The sequence below is a fragment of the Leguminivora glycinivorella genome, chromosome 8 (assembly GCF_023078275.1).
Source record: "Leguminivora glycinivorella isolate SPB_JAAS2020 chromosome 8, LegGlyc_1.1, whole genome shotgun sequence".
Classification (NCBI taxonomy): domain Eukaryota; kingdom Metazoa; phylum Arthropoda; class Insecta; order Lepidoptera; family Tortricidae; genus Leguminivora; species Leguminivora glycinivorella.
The window spans coordinates 24,124,587-24,146,391 of NC_062978.1; the positions used below are offsets into that span (position 1 = coordinate 24,124,587).

At 37.1% G+C, this 21,805-nt stretch overlaps 2 protein-coding genes and 1 non-coding gene across 3 annotated transcripts; 2 read left to right on the plus strand and 1 right to left on the minus strand.

Moving 5' to 3' along the window:
• The first annotated feature begins 347 nt into the window (after nucleotides 1-347).
• On the plus strand, nucleotides 348-3,718 carry LOC125229211 (acetylcholinesterase-like). Its single transcript, XM_048134006.1, is given in 5 exon segments — nucleotides 348-469; nucleotides 716-858; nucleotides 1,768-2,132; nucleotides 2,134-3,027; nucleotides 3,494-3,718. Coding segments are annotated over 5 exon segments (1,704 nt in total). The 5' UTR covers nucleotides 348-381; the 3' UTR covers nucleotides 3,708-3,718.
• Nucleotides 3,719-7,349: 3,631 nt separating this feature from the next.
• LOC125229137 (bile salt-activated lipase-like) lies at nucleotides 7,350-11,040 on the plus strand. Its single transcript, XM_048133916.1, has 4 exons — nucleotides 7,350-7,440; nucleotides 7,944-8,086; nucleotides 8,711-9,975; nucleotides 10,859-11,040. Exons 1-4 carry the CDS (start codon nucleotides 7,350-7,352, stop codon nucleotides 11,013-11,015), a joined length of 1,656 nt encoding a protein of 551 aa, XP_047989873.1. The 3' UTR covers nucleotides 11,016-11,040.
• On the minus strand, nucleotides 7,599-7,674 carry Trnaa-cgc. Its single transcript has one exon. It is a non-coding gene; the product is annotated as a tRNA-Ala (tRNA).
• Nucleotides 11,041-21,805: the final 10,765 nt, after the last annotated feature.

A 21,805-nucleotide genomic window follows, 5' to 3' on the forward strand; every position in this document is an offset into this window, starting at 1 on the left:
GTTTCAACTTCTCCAGCAATAGCAAGTTCGGCCTAGCCAGTCACATTAGAGCACACGCAAGGAAACGTTCGTAAGGTGTATTCAAGGGTCGCCGTCATCGAAATCGATGAGGAGCGCTAGCTATATGTTAGCTTGTGTAGGCGACCGAAATACAATCAACGGCACCACAAAAAAAAAACATGTGTATGTTTTCAAGGTAAGTGTTTGCTATAATCATAACGACTAACAAAAATCACGTATTTTTTTATATATATATTTGCTATAAAAGATCATCACGACTAACTATAAAAAACGTCGAAGAGCATTCCAGGCTTGGTGTTGACACAGTTTCATAGTTGCCAGTTAGCCACAATAGCCAGTCTTACACGACAAACGAGGAATATGTTTCCTTACATTATGATGTTTGTTGGCCACTTCATTTTGCATTGTCTACTAATTACTCAGAAATTATCACAAGCTTCAATTTCAGGTATACCTTCTTTAAGTTTTTTTTTTGCTTTATTTAATAATTAATAAATACCGACTATTAGTTTCCTATTTGGTAATTTCTACTGCGAATTTAATTGTTAAATCTGAATCGATTTTAAAGAAGATAATTATATCAAAGGATTTTCGCTCACTCTTACATTACCCTACATGCTAGAGAATTCGTTTTCGTACGATCAATAAACTGAATGGAGTTCGACCTGTGATTATTATAGCTTTGTGATTTTAGACATTAGAAAAATCACTTTGGACCGAAGGCCCATCGTGCATACTCCCGTCGGCAGCTTCCGAGGTATTCAGGCTCAAGATGGGAACTACTCTATGTTCCTGGGTATCCCGTATGCAAAAGTTGACCCGGAAAACGTTTTTGGTGTACGTAATGACATGGCTAATCGAATATTAAAATAATATCTGTTTCAAAAATTTTACTTTCATAAATAATTTGTCAGGACTATAAAATTTTATTATTGTTATAAATTATATTGTTTCTCTGTTATGCAACCAAAATGCAAATCTTGTATGATAACTATACCTAGATATTTTTCTAGCACGAACGTCAAGTTGTAAGTGCTTGACAAAATAAAAACATCGACAATCCTTTTATCGATAAATGGCCTTGCCTACGGTTATTAATTACCCCTAATAATCATCTCTAAAATCTTGAATAATAATGTAAGAAATTATGTAAACTATTAAAATATGGCTCGTTCTTCTCATCACGGAACAATGGTGTTCCGGACCTTTGGGAGGCGTGCGCGGGGCCGAAGCCAACGCGTAGAGGTCCTTTTGACACTTTAATGAAATGTAAGGGGTACACCGAGCGGATGGTTCGTTTTATTATTATGTCCATTTATTTTAAAGCATGTTTCATTTGTATAAAACAATAATGTTATATACACATAAATTCAAGCCTATATTCCCTAAACTGGGTAGACAGAGCCCATGAAACTACTCAAGATTCAGTGCCACGTCAATAATTAATGACACAATTTTAATAATTAATGACATATTATAATGTAACTTATCGATGAACTAAATATCGGAAGGAAGTCACTAGTGTCACTTCGTTCATGCTAGAAAAATATCTAGGTATAATGATAACATATACCTATCTCATAGGATTTTTTGATTCGCTTAACCTTATTAACCCGGACCACTTGAACACGAAAGCTGTAAAATTTAGTGTTCAAAACGTCGTGATGTAGGTACTTTAAATTCATTATACGCAATATAATCCGTTTTCTTAGTTTTGTTTCAAAAATAACGTGTTATAAATTTCAGCCTTCAATTCCACAAAAATTTCAAGACATTTTTGAAGCCGTCGACGACACGTCAAGGTGTCCGCAAATTGAAGAATTTATCGAAAAGTTTGCTGGGAACTTGGAGTGTCTTCACGTAAACATTCATGTGCCGAACAGCGCTAGTACACACAATCACTTGCCTGTTATGATCTACATACACGGTGGCCGACTCTTATTTGGATTGGGAGGCAGAGACCTCTACGGACCAAGGTTTTTGGTCAGATATGACATCATTTTCGTTTCATTAAACTATCGACTTGGTCCATACGGTTTTATGTGTCTAAATAATTCTGAAGTACCAGGGAATCAGGGATTGAAAGATCAAGTACAAGCATTACGTTGGATAAAAAAATATACGATATTTTGGCGGAGATGACTCTAAAATCACTCTATTCGGAAATAGTGCAGGTGGCGAGTCTGTGGGTTGGCATCAGTATTTTCTACAAGAACCATTTTACAATAGAGTGATTATGCAAAGTGGTGCTGCGTTAACTCCTGTGTTTAAAGAAGATGCTGATACGATAGCTCCTTTAAAATTAGCAAAACAATTGAATTATACAACTAATGATATACACAAAGCTTTATCATTTTTAAATACACAGGAGCCACGCGACGTTATTGCAGCAACACGTGATTCTGGTGTACATTTTGGACCGTGCGTCGAAAAGAAATTCGAGAAAACTGATAACTATATAACGAATTATCCAGACGTTATGAAGACAGTTACTCGTAGAGATGTAGATGTATTATTGGGTGTTAACAGCGATGAAGCCCTTGTTACGATAATCAGTGTTAAAACAGAAATATTTGAACGTATAGATTACGTATCATGGCTTCTTAATTATGAATTCGATTTGAAAAACCAAGTCAAGCTTTCAGACGATATAACCAATATTGTACGATTGTTTTATTATGGTGATGATGTTTCACTTGCAAATAATAGGAGACCAGAAATAAATATATATAGTGATTTTATGTTTTACAGACCGATGTTTAGAACTGTAAGAAAATATTTGAAAAACGGCATGAATAATACGTACTTCTACATGTTTTCATATGTCGGTGAAAGAAATGTTTTTAAATATCTGAACAAAATACCATTTGAAAAAGGTGGTGCTGCCCACGCTGACGAGCTGGGATATTTGTTCGACATTCCTTCTATCAAAGAAAGAAAGCGTGATGAAGAGATGCTTATTGTAGATATAATGACCGAACTTTGGACCAATTTTGCGAAATATGGGTACGTATTTACAATGCCTATTTATACATACGTTATAATCGTTGTACGGGTAGAGAATATATCAAAATATTCATTGACAGTGACGTTAAAAGTGCTTTTTAGAATTAAAAAATAACCTACAAAAGAGCAAATTATTCAAGAAAACACACAACAAAAAAAATCGAATTAAATAAAACTATGGAAACGGATTAAATCGCGTATAATGAATTTACAATTCATCTCGACGTTTCGAACACTTCACAGCGTTTGTGGTCAACGGGTGACAACGGGTCCATAGTTTTATTTCATGAGTAACTATCGCGGTAACTGAAGACAATAAAATAAAATTACTTTGATGATTTGTTTCTGGGTGCCTAAAAATGTAATTATTATTTATGTAATTTATCGTATTGGGAAATCACCTAAAGTATTGCGTTGATTATGTTGTTCATCATTGATTTTTTTTTATAATATTCATTTATTCCAGAAATCCAACCCCGAAACCATCCAAGTTGGTCCCTCTGCAATGGCCGCGCGTGTCGCATGACAAGCTGCCATATTTGGAGATCGACACTGAACTACGTCTAGGGTCCAGGCCGTTTCACGAGCGGATGAGCTTTCTAGACCTTCTATACAAACATATAGGACGGTATCATAGATTAATAAGCAAATTAAGACTGAACAATGAAACAAAGAGTTGACAATAATGGTAGGAAAATAAACGAAAATAATGTTTACCTAATTTGTTTTATTTTATTTGTTAGTAACCGAAGAATAAAACGAGGTACCAGCTTTTGAGTCTTGTAGGTGTCCATAGGCAGCGGTAATCGCTTACGATCAAGCTATTCGTGTGTTGCTTTGCGTCTTAGATAATAAAAGCAGATATCAACCTTGCTTAAACATGACATAACGAAAAATAATGAAATGAAATATTAGGCTGCATTTCTGCGGACCACTGCCATTGAGAAGATCGAAGACTGAGATCTACGTAGAGTCAAGCCAGGATAAGCAGACTGGCATCGATTTTGACAGCCCTAACGTCGCGTACGGCCCGCCGCTTCGCTTATTATTGTTCTGCATGGGAGCACTGTCTGTCCGCAGCTCGGCCTGCAGCCTTCGCGTGCTTGGGAGCTTCTCAGACACGCTCCGGGCCTTCGACCCTACGCGTAGTTACTGTGGGGGTTGTAGGAAAGTTGGCGCGCCTATCAGGGACGCTCCGGGCCTTCGGCTCTAAGCGGAGCTCGGCCTTCGGCCTTCGCTACGCTCTTTAGACACTTTTACTTATATATGTTTTGCTTGGGAGCACTGTCTGTACGCAGCTCGGCCTGCGGCCTCGCAACTCTCGAGAAATGACCTTCGGACTCTGGAACGCTCCCTCAGGCTGGTAGGGAAATTTGACTTTGTCCCCTCACGCCACCGTTTTCGACTATTCCAAAAAAAATGTTTTCTCATTCAATTCAATTTTTGGCCCCCGTTCTTACCACGTGCCAAATTTTAGCGCGCTCGGACCGAAGATAAAAAAAAAATTTCAAAGTCAGCCATTTTGAATTTTTGTAAATGCCATTCGATGAAACTCAGATAATTGTACAACATTAGTTCAAGCATTATTGACCTTTTTCCTACCGTTACAGAGCTAAGGCAATTAAAAAAAAAACCTTCGTACAAATTTCAATTGGCCTTCAAAGGCCGCCATTTTTAATTTTTCCAAATTTTCTTTTTGTATACTAGTTTTGGGGTGGATGTTCACCCGTGTGCCAAATTTCAGCGCGCTAGGACCATTTAGAAATTTTTCAAAAAAAGTCGGCCATTCTGTTTTTTTAATGCCATTTTTTTCTACTTAGAGACCTGTATGACATTTGGTCGAGCACCCTTCGGCTATATCTTATCTTTTAAAAGTTGCCATACAAAACAAAAGCGGCCAGTTTTCTCACATTTGTAGCATTTTTCAATTTCTTTTTTGTTTTATTCCAATCAAGGCCGCTTGGAAATTCTACGACCAAAATTTGAGCGCTCTACGACAAACTTGAAAAATCGTCAGTAAAAAAGTCGGCTATTTAAAAAAAAATTGGCGGCGTCAAAAACTGCCTAGGGTCTTCTATGACATTATCTCCCGCCGTTTGGCCAGGCCGTCCAACATTTTTTTACCCAGAACAGGGGCCCGTTTCTCGAAAGGTACTACAAGCCTTGTATTACAAGTGCTCGAACTGTCAAATCGTATGGGTATGTCCATGGGCTTTCGAGAATCGGGCCACAGGTCGCGGGTTCGAACCCCGGCTCGTACCAATGAGTTTTTCGGAACTTATGTGGTCCGTAATCCCGTGGTTACAATAAGTCGTTCGTGGTGCGTGCGGTTATACTGTGGGGTGAGCTACCTACTTCGATCAGGCAAGCACAGTTCGGTTGCATCGCTCAAGAAATGAGTTGTGATGTCTCATTGTCTCAATATCTGAATTATTTAAATTCTCAATTGTTCTTTTCCCATTTTTTTTAACCCTCGACGCAAAAACGACGGGGTGTTATAAGTTTGACGTGTCTGTCTGTGTGTCTGTCTGTTTGTCTGTCTGTCTGTCTGTCTGTCTGTATGTGGCATCGTAGCTGCTGAACGGATGAACCGATTTAGATTTAGTTTTTTTTTTGTCTGAAAGCTGAGTTAATCGGGAGTGTTCTTAGCCATGCTTCATGAAAATCGGTCTACTATGTCGCGGTCGGGGGTTTTTTCAAAATTTTAATTAGTGTAATTTCTCCATTCCTTTTTTTATATAATATTTGTTTATTCCCATATAAGTATGAATCTATTTAATTATTTGTCTTTTTGTACTTGTTGAACATGTTGCTGCATTTGTCACCCTCATCTCTTTTTATCCTCTCATTCACTCAAAGGTTAACTGGAAGAAATCCCTCAAAGGGGTAAGTTCGCCTTTGTACTGTTATTTATTGTAATTACTGTGTTTTTTGTTATTAATTGAACAATAAAGAGTGTACTACTTAATTATTGAAATGTCATTTGATATTTGCCAGTCGCTTTTCGGTGAAGGAAAACATCGTGAGGAAGCCGGACTAATTCCAATAAGGCCTAGTTACCCTTCGGGTTGGAAGGTCAGATGGCGGTCGCTTTCGTAAAACTAGTGCCTACGCCAAATATTGGGATTAGTTGTCAAAGCGGACCCCAGGCTTCCATGAGCCGTGGAAAATGCCGGGATAACGCAAGGAGGATGATGAAACTTCATTACTCGTGAACAAGACGTGACCGAAGCGCTTCTGTTCCCAGTCTGAAAGCTCATGTTTACACCACATGTGTCTTTTCAGAACATCCTTATATCTTAAGCACTGGCCACCGCTTTTACGCTTACCGCATTGGAGTTCAGAAAAGAAGATGCGCTTCGCCACTCAGCTTTCTGACATCCGAGCAACGTGCCCACATCACCGTAGCTGCCTCCTCATAAACCTCAATGCTTCCGACATCGTCTCAAGAACATTTGTACGAGTTCGGGTATTTCTGAGTTTCAAATGATATAAAAAAAACTGGCCAAGAGCGTGTCGGGCCACGCTCAATGTAGGGTTCCGTAGTTTTACGTATTTTTCTCAAAAACTACTGAACCTATCAAATTCAAAATAATTTTCCTAGAAAGTCTTTATAAAGTTCTACTTATGTGATTTTTTTTTCATATTTTTTAAACATGGTTTAAAATTTAGACCCTCAGGATCGAGGACACACTTTTCTTTCCTTTAGGAGCAATTATTTCCGAAAATATTAATATTATCAAAAAACGATTTTAGTAAACCCTTATTCATTTTTAAATACCTATCCAACAATATATCACACGTTGGGGTTGGAATGAAAAAAAAACAGTCCCCACTTTACATGTAGGGGGGGGGTACCCCAACAAAGCATTTTTTTCCACTTTTTATTCTACCACTTTGTCGGCGTGATTGATATACATATTGGTACCAAATTTCAGCTTTCTAGTGCTAACGGTCACTGAGATTATCCGCGGACGGACGGACGGACGGACAGACAGACATAGCGAAACTATAAGGGTTCCTAGTTGACTACGGAACCCTAAAAAGGAGCTTTTAATTGAAAGTTGGTTCTGGCTATTATTTAACACGGCTGTGACAGATGGACAGCCAGATGCTCAACTGATCCTATCACGTGTTCTGCTTTCCAATTAAAAGGTACAGAATCCTAATATCACGTGTGTTTTATGTTGTTGTTATTGTAGTTTTGCGTGCAAATATATTGTTGTGCTTAAGATAAGTATATGCTGGCTATAAAATATTCATCACGACTGCCAAGACACAGTTTCATAAATAGTCAGTCTTATAAACGACAAACAAGGAACATGTTCCCTAATAAGTTTACTAAGGTGATTGTCGCATTATTTTTATACTATCCACTAGTTGCACATAAATTATCACAGGCTTCAGTTTCAGGTACACTTGTCTTTACATTCTGTATATTTTTTAGCTGAAATAATTAATTAATACCGATTATTTTCCTATTTGGTAATTTCTACAAAAAATATTATTGTAAAATCCGAATTTAATTTACCGAAATTATTTTTAAATTAAAGGAAAAATTGAAAAATTTACACCTCCGGCAGGACTCGAACCTGCGACCTTTGGCCTTGCGAGGACCATCGCGCTTACCAACTGCGCCACGGAGGCCTGCTGGATGTGTGCGAATTTTTCCATTTTACCTTTAATTTAAAAATATATAATATCGCTCACAGACGTTTCTGCATGATAAAAAACAAATTTACCGAAATTACTTAACGCACTCCTCGCATTCCTTTGTACAGTGAGCTGTAAAAGTGCATGGTGAATTTATAAATGAATTCATTCATAATTTTTCCATGCGATTTTGCGGCTCATTGTACATGATACAGCATTCGTTCTCGTACGTACATTAAACTGAATAGATTGATACTTTTCAGACATTACAAAAATCCCTCTGGACCCGAAACCCACAGTGCACACTCCAGGGGGCAGCTACCGGGGGCTTCGGGCCCAGGACGGGCATTACTCCATGTTCCTGGGTATCCCCTATGGGATAGTTGATAAGCAAAATGTTTTTGGTGTAAGTACTGCTACTATTGTTACCAATTTATTTTGCTTTTTTATCTAAACTCATTGGAAAGTCATCGTTAACTAAATTGTGAGATACCTATTTCTTTTTCCATTGCTACCTACTTCCTTAATTTTTGTGCACTTCGTTAAATGTAAAAAAAAGCATTCAATCATCAACTTTATAATATGTTGCATGCAAATAAGGAGAGAGGGTGCATTTTTATTATTAATTGCGAAAATAACACAGAAAACATACACAAGAGGGACTTTAAAACTTACAATCATATTTAAATAAATAACACCTAATACTCAAAACTAACATGCGGTTAACAAAATTATAAGTTTTGAGGAAGACTTCTGTGAATATCTAGTCAACCAATTAGAACCACTCTACAACCATGTCAAAATGACAAGCAGTAAGAGATCGCTTAGAATATTTATGATTAATTTTAACGTCACTATGGCATAGTTCTACAGTCGTTCCAATTGGTTGACTGAGTACTTAAGCTTTTCATCCTCGTCGTTCCCGATGTTACCTAAAACAAACAAGAGTACACTAAAAATTAAAGGACACTAAAAATTTGCATACATAATAATGAAGATGAATTACCAAACTAATATTTACATTTTTCAGCCCTCTATCCCGCACAAGTTTAATGGGATATTTGAAGCAGTCGATGATACCTCAAGATGTCCCCAAATTGAAAAATCTATAATAAGTGGCTCACTGGACTGCCTTCACATCAACATTTATGCACCAAATAGTGCTAGTATTAATAATCCCTTGCCAGTCATGGTTTACATATATGGGGGAAAATTCTTATTAGGATATGCAGGCAGATACTTATATGGCCCACGCTTCTTAGTCAGACATGACGTTATTTTCATTTCGTTTAACTATCGCGTAGGCCTTTATGGTTTTATGTGTCTTAATAATTCGAAAGTACCAGGGAACCAGGGTTTAAAAGATCAAGTTCAAGCATTACGATGGATTAAAAAAAATATAAAATACTTTGGAGGAGACGACACCAAAATCACTTTAGCAGGAAACAGTGCTGGTTCAGTGTCTATAGATTACCACCAGTACCATCTACAGGAACAGCTTTATAATAGAGTGATTTTGCAAAGTGGCGTTGTTATTTTCCAAGAAATTGCCTTAAATGCCAAACCTGATCCATATGCTCCTATAAAATTAGCAGAGAAATTTAATTTTACAACAGATGACGTAAATAAAGCTTTATTGTTTCTAAATGAAGTAGAGCCTCAAGTACTTACTGGTGTAACAGAGTATTCTAGTATTTATTTTGGACCGTGCGCTGAAAAAAAATTCGAAGATGCTGATAATTATATAACGAATTATCCAACAGATTTGAACACCGTTAGTCAAACGGATGTCGATGTATTGATTGGTATAAATAATGACGAGGGCTACTCGTTAATAGATGTGTACTTTGAAGATGTTCATATTGAGTGTAAAGACTTTTTGCATATGATTTTAGAATCTCATTTTAAATTTAGAAATGAAAGCATGGTTTCAGAGAATATACAAAGGATTGTTCGGTTGTTTTACTATGGTGATGATGTTCCATGTTCAGAAAACAAGAGACCTGAAATTAATATTTATTCAGATTTTTGTATGAACAGTCCAACTTTACGCACTGTTAAAACATATTTGAATAGTGGCATAGACAACATGTATTTCTACATGTTTTCCTTTGCTGGTGAAAGGAATTTTATCAAGGACTACTTAAAAATACCATTTGCAACAGAAAATGCAGTTCACGCAGATGAACTAGGATATTTGTTTGACATTTCTTACATGAAGGAGCGGTCTCGTGATGAAGATATGCTAATAATAGACAGGATGACCGAACTTTGGACCAATTTTGTAAAATACGGGTACGCATTATTATTATTTGACTGTATTATTCTCTCTCTCTCTTCCAAGCTATTAATCCCACATGGTGGTGGGGCAGCTTTCCTTGTCAACCGCTTCCACTTCGCCCTATCCTTGACGTCGTCTTCGGACACTCTGCACTCAGCCATATCTTTTAGCACTACGTCCCTCCATCTTGTCTTCGGTTTTCTTTTGACTGTATTATTACATTTGTAATTATTACATCTTCGCATATTGGAAGTAATTTAGTAACATTATAAAACTCACTACCCAGAATTTTATTGCATTTCATGTGTACAGAAGACCTTAGGCTAAGAATAGTCTCAACATGAAACCTGGAAGGGTATAGCAACAGAATGAATAAACTAAAGTTATATCTTACTTAAATACAGAAAACAGCTATTTTCTTTTAAAAAAAGTTGGCTTTTCTCACTAAATGTCGCTTTAAATGTAATTTTAATCTGTTATATATTTGTTTCTTGTATGGACGATAAAATGTTGTTAAAAATGTGCTATACTGACGTTTCAAATAGCCAGATGGGACCATTTTCTTATCTTTAATAAACCACATAATTATAGCATGATATTAATACATCTGTACATTGTAATGTTTACACTGAGTAAGCAACGAGTATGTAAGCTGTAATGTTGGTCTGAATACAGTCTGACTCAGCTATTTAATAATAATATTTATCTTAATTGAGTAGATAAAACATAAAATATAATTTTAATATTTTACCCACTGAACACATTTCAACGAGAATTGTCTAGAATTAATGGTTTTATTAATCACTTTCCAACTGTCGTAAAGTGCAAGCTGTAATCAAAAAGACGGGACATATCAAGCAATCAACAAATATCAGACAATCCACGTCTTTATTTCAGAAACCCAACCCCGAAACCATCCAAATTGGTTCCTCTGCAATGGCCGCGCGTATCGCAGGACAAGCTGCCATATTTGGAGATAAACACTGAACTACGCCTAGGGTCCAGACCGTTGCACGAGCGGATGAGCTTTATAGACCTTCTGGACCTTAAGTAGAAGTTAAAAGTGAATATGCAAGAGCAGAACGAATATGGAAGATATATTAAGTATTAAGACAATATACACGGTGAAACAAAAAGGGCCGTTCAAACTTTGCATAGTAAATTTTGAGGTTATAATAAATAATATGAAAATGAAAACGAAAAATTCTTTATTCACTTTAAGAAATACATACAGAGTTTAATTGTCGGTGCCCCTTTTTAAGTAACAAAACCGGCCAAGAGCGTGTCGGGCCACGCTCAGTGTAGGGTTCCGTAGTTTTCCGTATTTTTCTCAAAAACTACTGAACCTATCAAGTTCAAAACAATTTTCCTAGAAAGTCTTTATAAAGTTCTACTTTTGTGATTTTTTTCATATTTTTTAAACATGTGGTTCAAAAATTAGAAGGGGGGGACGCACTTTTTTTTCCTTTAGGAGCGATTATTTCCGAAAATATAAATATTATCAAAAAACGATCTTAGCAAACCCTTATTCATTTTTAAATACCTATCCAAAAATATATCACACGTTAGGGTTGGAATGAAAAAAAATTTCAGCCCCCACTTTACATGTAGGGGGGGTACCCTAATAAAACATTTTTTTCCATTTTTTATTTTTGCACTTTGTCGGCGTGATTCATATACATATTGGTACCAAATTTCAGCTTTCTAGTGCTAACGGTTACTGAGATTATCCGCGGACGGACGGACGGACGGACGGACGGACGGACGGACGGACGGACGGACGGACAGACAGACATGGCGAAACTATAAGGGTTCCTAGTTGACTACGGAACCCTAAAAACCCGTGTTAAGGGGCGCCGCTCTTCCTTAAGAGCGCTATGACAAAAAAAGGCGATATATTGTAAAATGCACAATATTTATCGACAAAATTGTACACTTTACTCATACTAAAAGATAGTGAAAGTACTTGTTTCAGTTAGAACATCTTATTAACTGTCGGTTAATTAAAAAACATATGAAAAAAAAAGCTTTTTCAATTAGTAATGATTGTTTTCCTGATGCTCGTTTAGGAAAAACCGCGTGAAGCACAGAATTCGGAGCTCTTATTATCAACAATTTGATAAGCTCACTCTCATAAATGAGGTAAATTTAAGTTCCAAATATCTTGTACTTAAGGCCTATTAAACAATATTTATCATTTAATCCTTTGAAATTGAGAAATTGAAAGTAAAACGAACTCAATTTTGTCTTGAAAATACATTGAAACAAGTGATCATTTCTCCGAAAATCTACATGTTATCGAAGTTATTTTAGTATATAAATAATCTGTACAATCTGCTTAAATTGCTGTTATCCATTTGTCGTTATAATATTATATAATGATTTTTTGCCAATTTTTTGAAAACTAGCCTTCCTGTCGCTATTTGACCGGCGACGGACGCCTGCGATTTCAGTGCCGCGCCGGAGCTCGTATAGGTGAGACGTATGTCACTTCGCTCTCCGAGTTTTGATCGCAAACGTCGAGAATATTTATCGTTGTGTGGGTCGGACGCCTTGTTTATACACGGGCTATCCTCGCATTGTGTGTGTGTAAACAGCGACCAACGAATTTGATCCTAGATCCGTAAATATTTGCTTTTGTAATATTTTGTTATGTTTGAATGTTAAAGTATTACAACGTTATGATGATAAATATGTAAAAATTACAATACGGTCAAAATGATAAGACACATCAAGATGGTACTCGGGATCTGATGATGGAGCCAGAAGGTGGTCACCAGTACCAGTGAACCATGTAAGTAAACGACTTCGTGTTTAGGCTCGTTGGGTTCGTCTCAACAAGACCTTTGACAAGAGGTGGTACTCAGGGTCTGATGATGGAGCCAGATGGTGGTCACCAGTACCAATGAACCATATAACTAAACCCAGAGATGGGGAAATCGTAATCGATTCCGGATTACACGATTACTTGATTTTACTTTGTAATCCACTACTGGGTGTCAGATTACTTGTAATGTAATCAAGTGAAACGGTAAATTACCATTACATGTAAAGGAATCACTAATCATCTATACAATAATTACTATTACCAATAATTCGGAATCATAGTCGATTCAAAATAACTGAAATTATTGACTTGATTACTTTCAGATTACAAATATGTAGTACCTCAGATTGCTGACTGTCACTTTGACACAAAAGTCATCATGGGTGTCGTAAAATAGGTTTTAGGGGGTGCTGATTCCAAGATTAATGACCAATGTGGAATCTGACATTGCTGACTGTCACTTTGGCACAAAAGTCGTCATGGGTGTCGTAAAATAGGTTTTAGGAGGTGCTGATTCCAAAATTAATGACCAATGTTCAATCTGACGTTGCTGACTGTCACTCTGACACAAAAGTCGTCATGGGTGTCGTAGAATAGGTTTTAGGGTGTGCTGATTCCAAAATTAATGACCAATTTGGAATCTGACATTGCTGACTGTCACTTTGACACAAAAGTCGTCATGGGTGTCGTAAAATAGGTTTTAGGGGGTGCTGATTCCAAAATTAATGACCAATGTGGAATCTGACGTTGCTGACTGTCACTTTGACACAAAAGTCGTCATGGGTGTCGTAAAATAGGTTTTAGGGGGTGCTGATTCCAAAATTAATGACCAATGTGGAATCTGACATTGCTGACTGTCACTTTGACACAAAAGTCGTCATGGGTGTCGTAAAATAGGTTTTAGGGGGTGCTGATATCAAAATTAATGACCAATGTTCAATCTGACGTTGCTGACTGTCACTCTGACACAAAAGTCGTCATGGGTGTCGTAAAATAGGTTTTAGGGGGTGCTGATTCCAAAATTAATGACCAATTTGGAATCTGACATTGCTGACTGTCAGTTTGACACAAAAGTCGTCATGGGTGTCGTAAAATAGGTTTTAGGGGGTGCTGATTCCAAAATTAATGACCAATGTGGAATCTGACATTGCTGACTGTCACTTTGACACAAAAGTTGTCATGGGTGTCGTAAAATAGGTTTTCATGGGTACTGATCTCAATATTAATGATCAATTTGGAATCTGATATTGCTGACTGTCACTTTGACATAAAAGTCGTTATGGGTGTTGTCAAATAGGTTTCCAGGGGTACTGTGCAATGTCAGGTTCCAAATCGGTCATGACTTTTTAAATCATTTCATTAATTTTGGAATCAGTACCCCTAAAACTATTTGACTACACCCATGATTCCTTTTGTGTCAAAATGACAATTAGCACTGTGAGATTCCAAAATAGTTATTAATTTTGGAATCAGCACCCCGGAAACCTTTTTGACGACACCTATGACGACTTTTGTGTCAAAGTGACAGTCAGCAATGTCAAGATTCCAAATCGGTCATTAATTTTCAAATCAGCACCTCCGAAACCTATTTGACGACACCCATGACGACTTTTGTGTCAAAGTGACAGTCAGCAATGTTAGATTCCACATTGGTCATTATTTTTGGAATCAGCACTCCCTAAAACCTATTTTACGACACCCATGATGACTTTTGTGTCAAAGTGGCAGTCGGCAATGTTAGATTCCATATTGGTCATTAATTTTGGAATCAGCACCCCCTAAAACCAATTTTACGACACCCATGACGACTTTTGTGTCAAAGTGACAGTCAGCAATGTCAGATTCCACATTGTTCATTAATTTTGGAATCAGCACCCCCGCAAACCTATTTGACGACATCCATGACGACTTTTGTGTCAAAGTGACAGTCAGCAATGTCAGATTTCACATTGGTCATTAATTTTGGAATCAGCACCCCCTAAAACCTATTTTACGACACCCATGACGACTTTTGTGTCAAAGTGACAGTCAGCAATGACAGATTCCAAATCGGTCATTAATGTTTAAATCAGCACACCCGAAAACCTATACTCGTGGTATATGCACTTGAAATGTGAAAGTGAAAATGCTAGAATGACATGTAAACCAAAAACAATTTGAGTGACATAAAGAAGTAAAGTAATAAGCCTGGAATCGAAGTAAAGTGGGATTCAAAATACTTAAGTACTTGATTACCGAGGAATCCATATTACAGGAATCTATATTATACCGATTCCAAAGGAATGGATTACAGAGGTAATCATAATACAGCATTACAGTAATTTTCATATAACAAAAGCAAATATTTGGGATGGGATCTACTTTTATAATTAATTTTTTAAATAAATTTTAACATAATTGATATTATTTTGCGCTACATTCTAGTATAGTACAAAATAATGTTTATTAGAAATCAAAAGTTTATATCGAGATAGTAGATTGTGGTTGTTATCAAAATTCCATAGAAAGGATCAAGATTGTTTTGTCCATTATTGTAGTGCGAGCGAGTGATAAGACGTGCTAGAAAGGGTCGGCATATTGGGCTCGCGCGGCGGGTAAAATACCTAATTTCGCCCGACGCCGAAATGTTATAACGCTCTTAAGTGGTAATTAAACAGAAAAGTTTTATTGTTACAATTGAAATAAGAAAACAAATTAAAATTTAAAGCGAATAACAAAAATAATTATAGATGAAAGTGTGTGTGTGCGTGTGTGTGTTACTGGGAGTGTGTTTATAGCTCAATAACATTTTGAATTATATTTTCTGTTTCATGATAGTTCTTACTTTTAAGATAGCAAGTTATGACTTTTTTACATTCATAAAATGGTAAATGATATATCTTTAGGTTTTTATTCATAAGATTGTATAATTGACCGGATTTATAAACAAACTGTCTACTAGCATATATTGTTTTTATTGACCTTATTGGAATTATGTTACCGTTTCTCCTTGTATTTCGTGTGGTAGGCGTATATGATATGGATTTATGTAATTTTAACGTTGCAGATAATATGTATAGTTGTTTTACTGTTAATACGTCAGAAAGCTTATACAGGTCTACGGTTAGAAACCTAAATGGTTTAAGATGCATGACTTTTGGTCAGAAGATGGGTCAAAGCCTCTGAGTGGCTACTAATATTCTCGGTGCAAAAGCGTGCAATTAGAGCGATGGCCGGAGTGTCTGCGGACGCCTCAGCACGTGAGCTGTTTAAAAAATTCCATATCCTGCCCCTTCCATGCTTGTATCTTTATCAAGTAGCCGTATTCACTTACGGACACATTCATGAATACAAGTGCAGGGGGACGAATCAGAAATACAGCTTACGTAGTTATAAGTATGAGGATAGGCTAAGTTCAATCTCGCACAAACTTGCGAAGACGGAAAGATCCTGTATGTTACGAATAAAAAATTTAATTTCATTTTATATCATTTCGTTTCATTTCATTTCTATTATTTATTCTGTGGTAAGGCCTCTGAACAAGTGAATGTGCTAGCTTGCGCGACACTTCGCCAAATATGTTTTTTGTACGAGTAGGTTTATCCTGATTTATGGGACCGCGCCGTTTGGAAATGAAGGTGTTTTTGTTATCGTTATGTACGTAAAAGCATTAAATAATATGCTGATAGAGATAAACGTATAATAATTATGTAAATCTCTACATACATTTAACATGAGTACATTAAGGAATAATTGTTACTGTACAATTTAAATAGTTTTAAAACTGCTTTAAGCGAGAAAAGTCAAAAATGTTGAGAGTTGAATAAGATTTTTAATATCAAATGACATTTCGCAGATAAGTGCTCCGAAAAACTCATTGGTACGAGCCGGGGTTCAAACCCGCGACTTTCGGATTGAAAGTCACACGTTCTTACCGCTAGGTCACCAGCGCATCTCCATATTATGCATTAAGATTAATTAGTCTTAAATATGCTATCTAGTTAACTAATATGGAACCACTTAACTCTCACCTTAGTTCTTAGTTATATCTAGATTACTTACTCCAAAGTCTGTACGGTGAGAGAATCTAAATCGCTATTTTTTTTTTTAATACTACGTCGGTGGCAAACAAGCATACGGCCCGCCTGATGAAAAGCGGTCACCGTAACCTATGAACGCCTGCAACTCAAACAGTGTCACATGCGCGTTGCCACCCCATTAGAAACGTGTACATTCCCTTTTGCTGTGTTAATTACATGCTATTCAGTGTTACCAAATTGGAAACTTTCGGGTTAAATTTAGCAACTTTAGCCATCCAGAGTGTGCTAATTGGCAACTTTTTTGTTAAATAAATATTGCTTTTTCGTACGTGTGTAGTAAAGAGAAAAGTCGTAGAGTATAACAGCAGTGCGTAAATCTATTACGGGTACATTTCTTTAAATTAATTTTTATTAAGCAGAAACGTCTGCTAACGATTCTAAACATTTTTATATTAAAGGAAAAAATGGAAAAATGTACGCTTCCGGCGGGACTTGAACCCGCACCGCAAAAGGAAAGGCATGGAAAGATTTGCGAAGTCCGGCGTGGCTTCCGTAGCTCAATTGGTAAGAGCCACAGATGTCATATATACCATAGATCAAGCAAACGTATCTACTTAGCGTGTCAAATGAACTCAGTGAAATCCACTGAGTTGTCCGTCTTTACTCGCAGCTTGCAGCTTTCGGGCGTCAATTTTTGTAAGTTGAAGTCAACCAAAACATAAAAAATGCCTCGTTACGTGATATTCAATTCCAACAACACAAAAATTATGAACAATCAAGAGCCTGAGACATATTTAAAATTACAGGCAAGAATCAACTTCAGTACAAAATTTGACACGCTCGGCCCCTATACAAATATATGAATTTGTTTCTTCTATCTAAATTAAGTTCTGTGGTAAGAGCATTGCACGGATTGCAAAAATGGTGCGGGTTCAAGTCCCGCCGGAAGCGTAAATTTTTCCATTTTTTCCTTTAATATAAAAATGTTTACATTTCTTTAGTTAGTTTGTATAACTTGTAGGTTTTTTTTTTTATACCACGTCGGTGGCAAACAGGTATACGGCCCGCCTGATGGAAAGCGGTCACCGTAACCTATGGACGCCCGCAACTCAAGGGGTGTCACGTGCGCGTTGCCGACCCATTAGAAACTTGTACTGTACACTCCTTATAATACTTAGAATTGAAATGAAAATTATATGTATATGGCGTACGCCTTAACCGCTGGTAGCCTAGCAGTAAGAACGTGCGACTTTCGTTCCGGAGGTCGCGGGTTCCAACCCCGGGTTATAACAACCAATGAGTTTTTTGGAATTTATGTGCGAAATGTCATTTTATATTTGCCAGTCGCTTTTCATTGAAGGAAAACATCGTGAGGAAACCGGACTAATTCCAATAAGGTCTAGTTTACCCTTCGGGTTGGAAGGTCAGATGGCAGTTAAAAACTAGTAGTGCCTACGCCAAATCCCGGGATTAGTTGTCAAAGCGGACCCCGGTCCCCATGAGCCGTGGCAAATGCCGGGATAACGCAAGGAGGAGGATGATAATGGCGTACGCCGCCTATGTAATGTCATTACAATTATCTGTCATCGCAACCAGTCAGGCCTACGTCACTTGGTCGCGGTCGCGCGTTAAGTACCTACACGCTAGCCGTTCATTCGAATGAACAAGTGGCCGAGGGGTAACAGTGTACGTGAACGAGGAGTAACAGTGAACGAGTAACAGTCGCGTGGCACGTACCTACTATTCTTCTGAGTTTTACGTAGGAACTTATTAGTATTAGTTAAATAAAGCGTAGGTATTTGTCGTTTTGCGGGCAAGTGAAGGATCTGTTACGTTAGGTAGGAACTTATTAATAATCTGTGACCATGTTTACAGTAAGTACATTGCATCTGAGAATTTTTTATAAGGTTTAGGTTTAAAGACATTTATTCTCATAAAGATAATACATCACTGACATGAGAACATATTTAAAATATATACTTACAACTAATTTCATCGTCGCAACAACATGACATTATAAATCAATTATAGGCTGAAAATTAAGAGTAACTGAAAAACAATTCTTAATGATGACTATATGAGTAACGAATTATATTTCTGATTCAATTTTTTGCCCGTATAAGGCTTTACACAGTGTATACACTCTCATATATTCCACATCTCTTCTCATTCCGCATAGACGGGGCAGTTTCAGTTTTTATAGTTTGGCATGTTTTTATGATAGTTAGTTGGCAATTCTCGCTGTTCGGCAAACACGGCTATTTATAAGAACTTTCGGACATGTGTGTACCTGTGCTGAGAATAGTGCTGTGCGACGATTTAACCCCGGGATTTTTATAATAAATAAATAAATATTATAAGGTATTCTAATACAGATTGACTTAGTCCCACGATGAGCTCAAGAAGGCTTAATCCATGACAGGAACGAATATTATTGCTCATAACACCTTACCGGGATTCGAACCCAGGACCGCAGCTTAGCAGGCTGGCTCACTACGCACTTACCCAGGCCGATCGTCATATGGGATAAAAATTAAACATACACGTTTGCTTTTTTTCCCGTTCAGGCGGCGTGGTGCGGACGTCCGTTCCTCGCCTCAGGACACGCGTCTCTTGAGGAGGACGGTCCCTATGAATGTTTATGTTCTTTGCCATACGAATAAATAAATAAGCAGTAACGATGTTGTAGGTATGGATTAAAAATAAAATTGGGATATCCCGGGAACATCACAGCCCATCACTAGCGTGCAACAAATCCACCAAATTAGTAACTATCAATTAACCAGTTCACTTCTGGAATTACTAATGTGCGAGCACTTACTTTAAATTATGAGCGGTAACTAGTTGGACTAAAGTTCCATTTTGTAAAGTAGTTGAAATTTTGATTTGAATTATTGTTGTTTGTCCTTCTGTGTTCAAAAGGTGTAGCGTTGAATGCCTTTTGCATTTGAATTACTTTACTATTTACTATTTCTATACTCATCAATCATCAACCTTGCGTTATCCCTTTATAACTTTTATAGTGTAATTAAGTAGTGTGTAGAAATAGTAAATTTTCTTTTTTTTTCTCATTAATGAAGCCATTGTCCTAATTTGACTGTTGTTGTTAATTTTAAATTTAGTTATTCCGCATTAGTTAAGTCTTTAATGATATATTAAGTGGTGGCAACTGTATTGGTTCATAAATTATGTATTTATAAGAAACATGTACCGTTTGTGCCCAAATAAACATTAAAACATTAAAACATCCCGTCATTTGCCACGGCTCATGGGAGCCTGGAGTCCGCTTTGACAACTAATCCCAAGATTTGGTGTAGGCACAATTTGAGACTGCCATCTGACCTTCCAACCCGCAGGGTAACTAGACCTTATTGGAATTAGTCCGGTTTCGTCACGATGTTTTCCTTCACCTAAAAGTGACTGGCAAATATCAAATGACGTTTCGTACATAAATTCTGAAAAACCAGCGCTTACAATTAGGTGCTATTTCTCATCATCATCATACGCCTGCCCTTATCCCAGTTACAATATAGTATAGAAATAGTAATTATTACTATTTATATACTATACAAAAAAACTATCTGTAGTATAAAAAAATTGTAGGTTTGTTAATTAAAAACTGTTAATTATAAATTTAAATAGATATCATACACGAAAGAAAAAACGACAGGGCCGGCTCCCCGGAAGACCCGGGTTCGATTCCCGACTCGGCCACCAGTGGGCCCTGTCGTTTTTTCTTTCGTGTATGATATCTATTTAAATTTATAATTTATATATAGTAGGGTGACTACTTGAAAAAAGAACAAATCGAAAAATATTCAATAAAATAATTTGATTTGTTCCCTAGTCGTAACTGTTAATTACTTTGTAAACAATTATAAACTATAGTACTTACTAATAGTGGAAGAGCGGTATTCTATCATCGGTATGTATATCAAATACTTAAAAAGAGATACTAGCAGGGGCGGCTCACTCCACGATTCTATCGCCGCGCTACAAGTACATGCTGGCGGCCGCGAGTTCGCGGCCTAATTAGGGGTGGCGTGCGTTCTCACGGAACGCACGTTCGTACTTTCTATTGTTACTTTACGTCGCGAGTTTTTTTAAGGTTCATATGCGATGTCCGCATGCGTAATGACTAATAATGCTTAGTTAAACAGACATCATGAATATAAAATAGGACAATTTTACACATAATTACTTATTCTATTATTGATTATGTCCCACGGAAAAGTTTAATAAGGCTTGTGATGTTGGGTTTTACAAAAATATATAAATACCTACTATATAACAAGAGAGTACCTAAAACATGACTATAATAGTATAACATTTTATCTGATATTAATTCGTAATCCATAGGCAACCCTATCGGACGACGCTGCGCACGTGCGGCTCGTTTCTTTGTTAGAATTTTGTAGGCATATAAAAGGCGGCATCTCGTGAACCTCAAAGCAGTGGGCCTTCTGTACTTGTACTATTATATATTCTGTGCCGCTAGGCCACCAGCGCTGACAATGTACTATAAAATCGCGTTCGACCTGTAAGTACGAGTATGTGTCTTTAAAATACACAAAGGTCTCTTTCAAAGCTGTTTTTGATCAAAACAAGTTGTTCAGTACGTACAATCTTATTGAAAGCGCCAAGTAGTTCGGGGCCGTTCAAAGTTCTTTTTTTAAATATAAAAGCGGAGTGACCTCGTCTCAGTGAATGTAATAAACTCCGAGCGACGGAGAAATGATATCTAGCGGTAGTTCCTAACTGGGCTAGTAGTGGGGTAGGTCAACGCAAAGTGGGTTTAACGGAAATTACGGAAATATGTGGGAAGCTTCACAGCATCGTGGCTGTTTTTGAACATTGCTATCGTACAACATACTACTCTACAAGTATATATTATAATCTTTTTAACCCCCGACGCAAAAACGACGGGGTGTTATAAGTTTGACGTGTCTGTCTGTCTGTTTGTCTGTCTATCTGTGTGTGTGTCTGTCTCTGGCATCG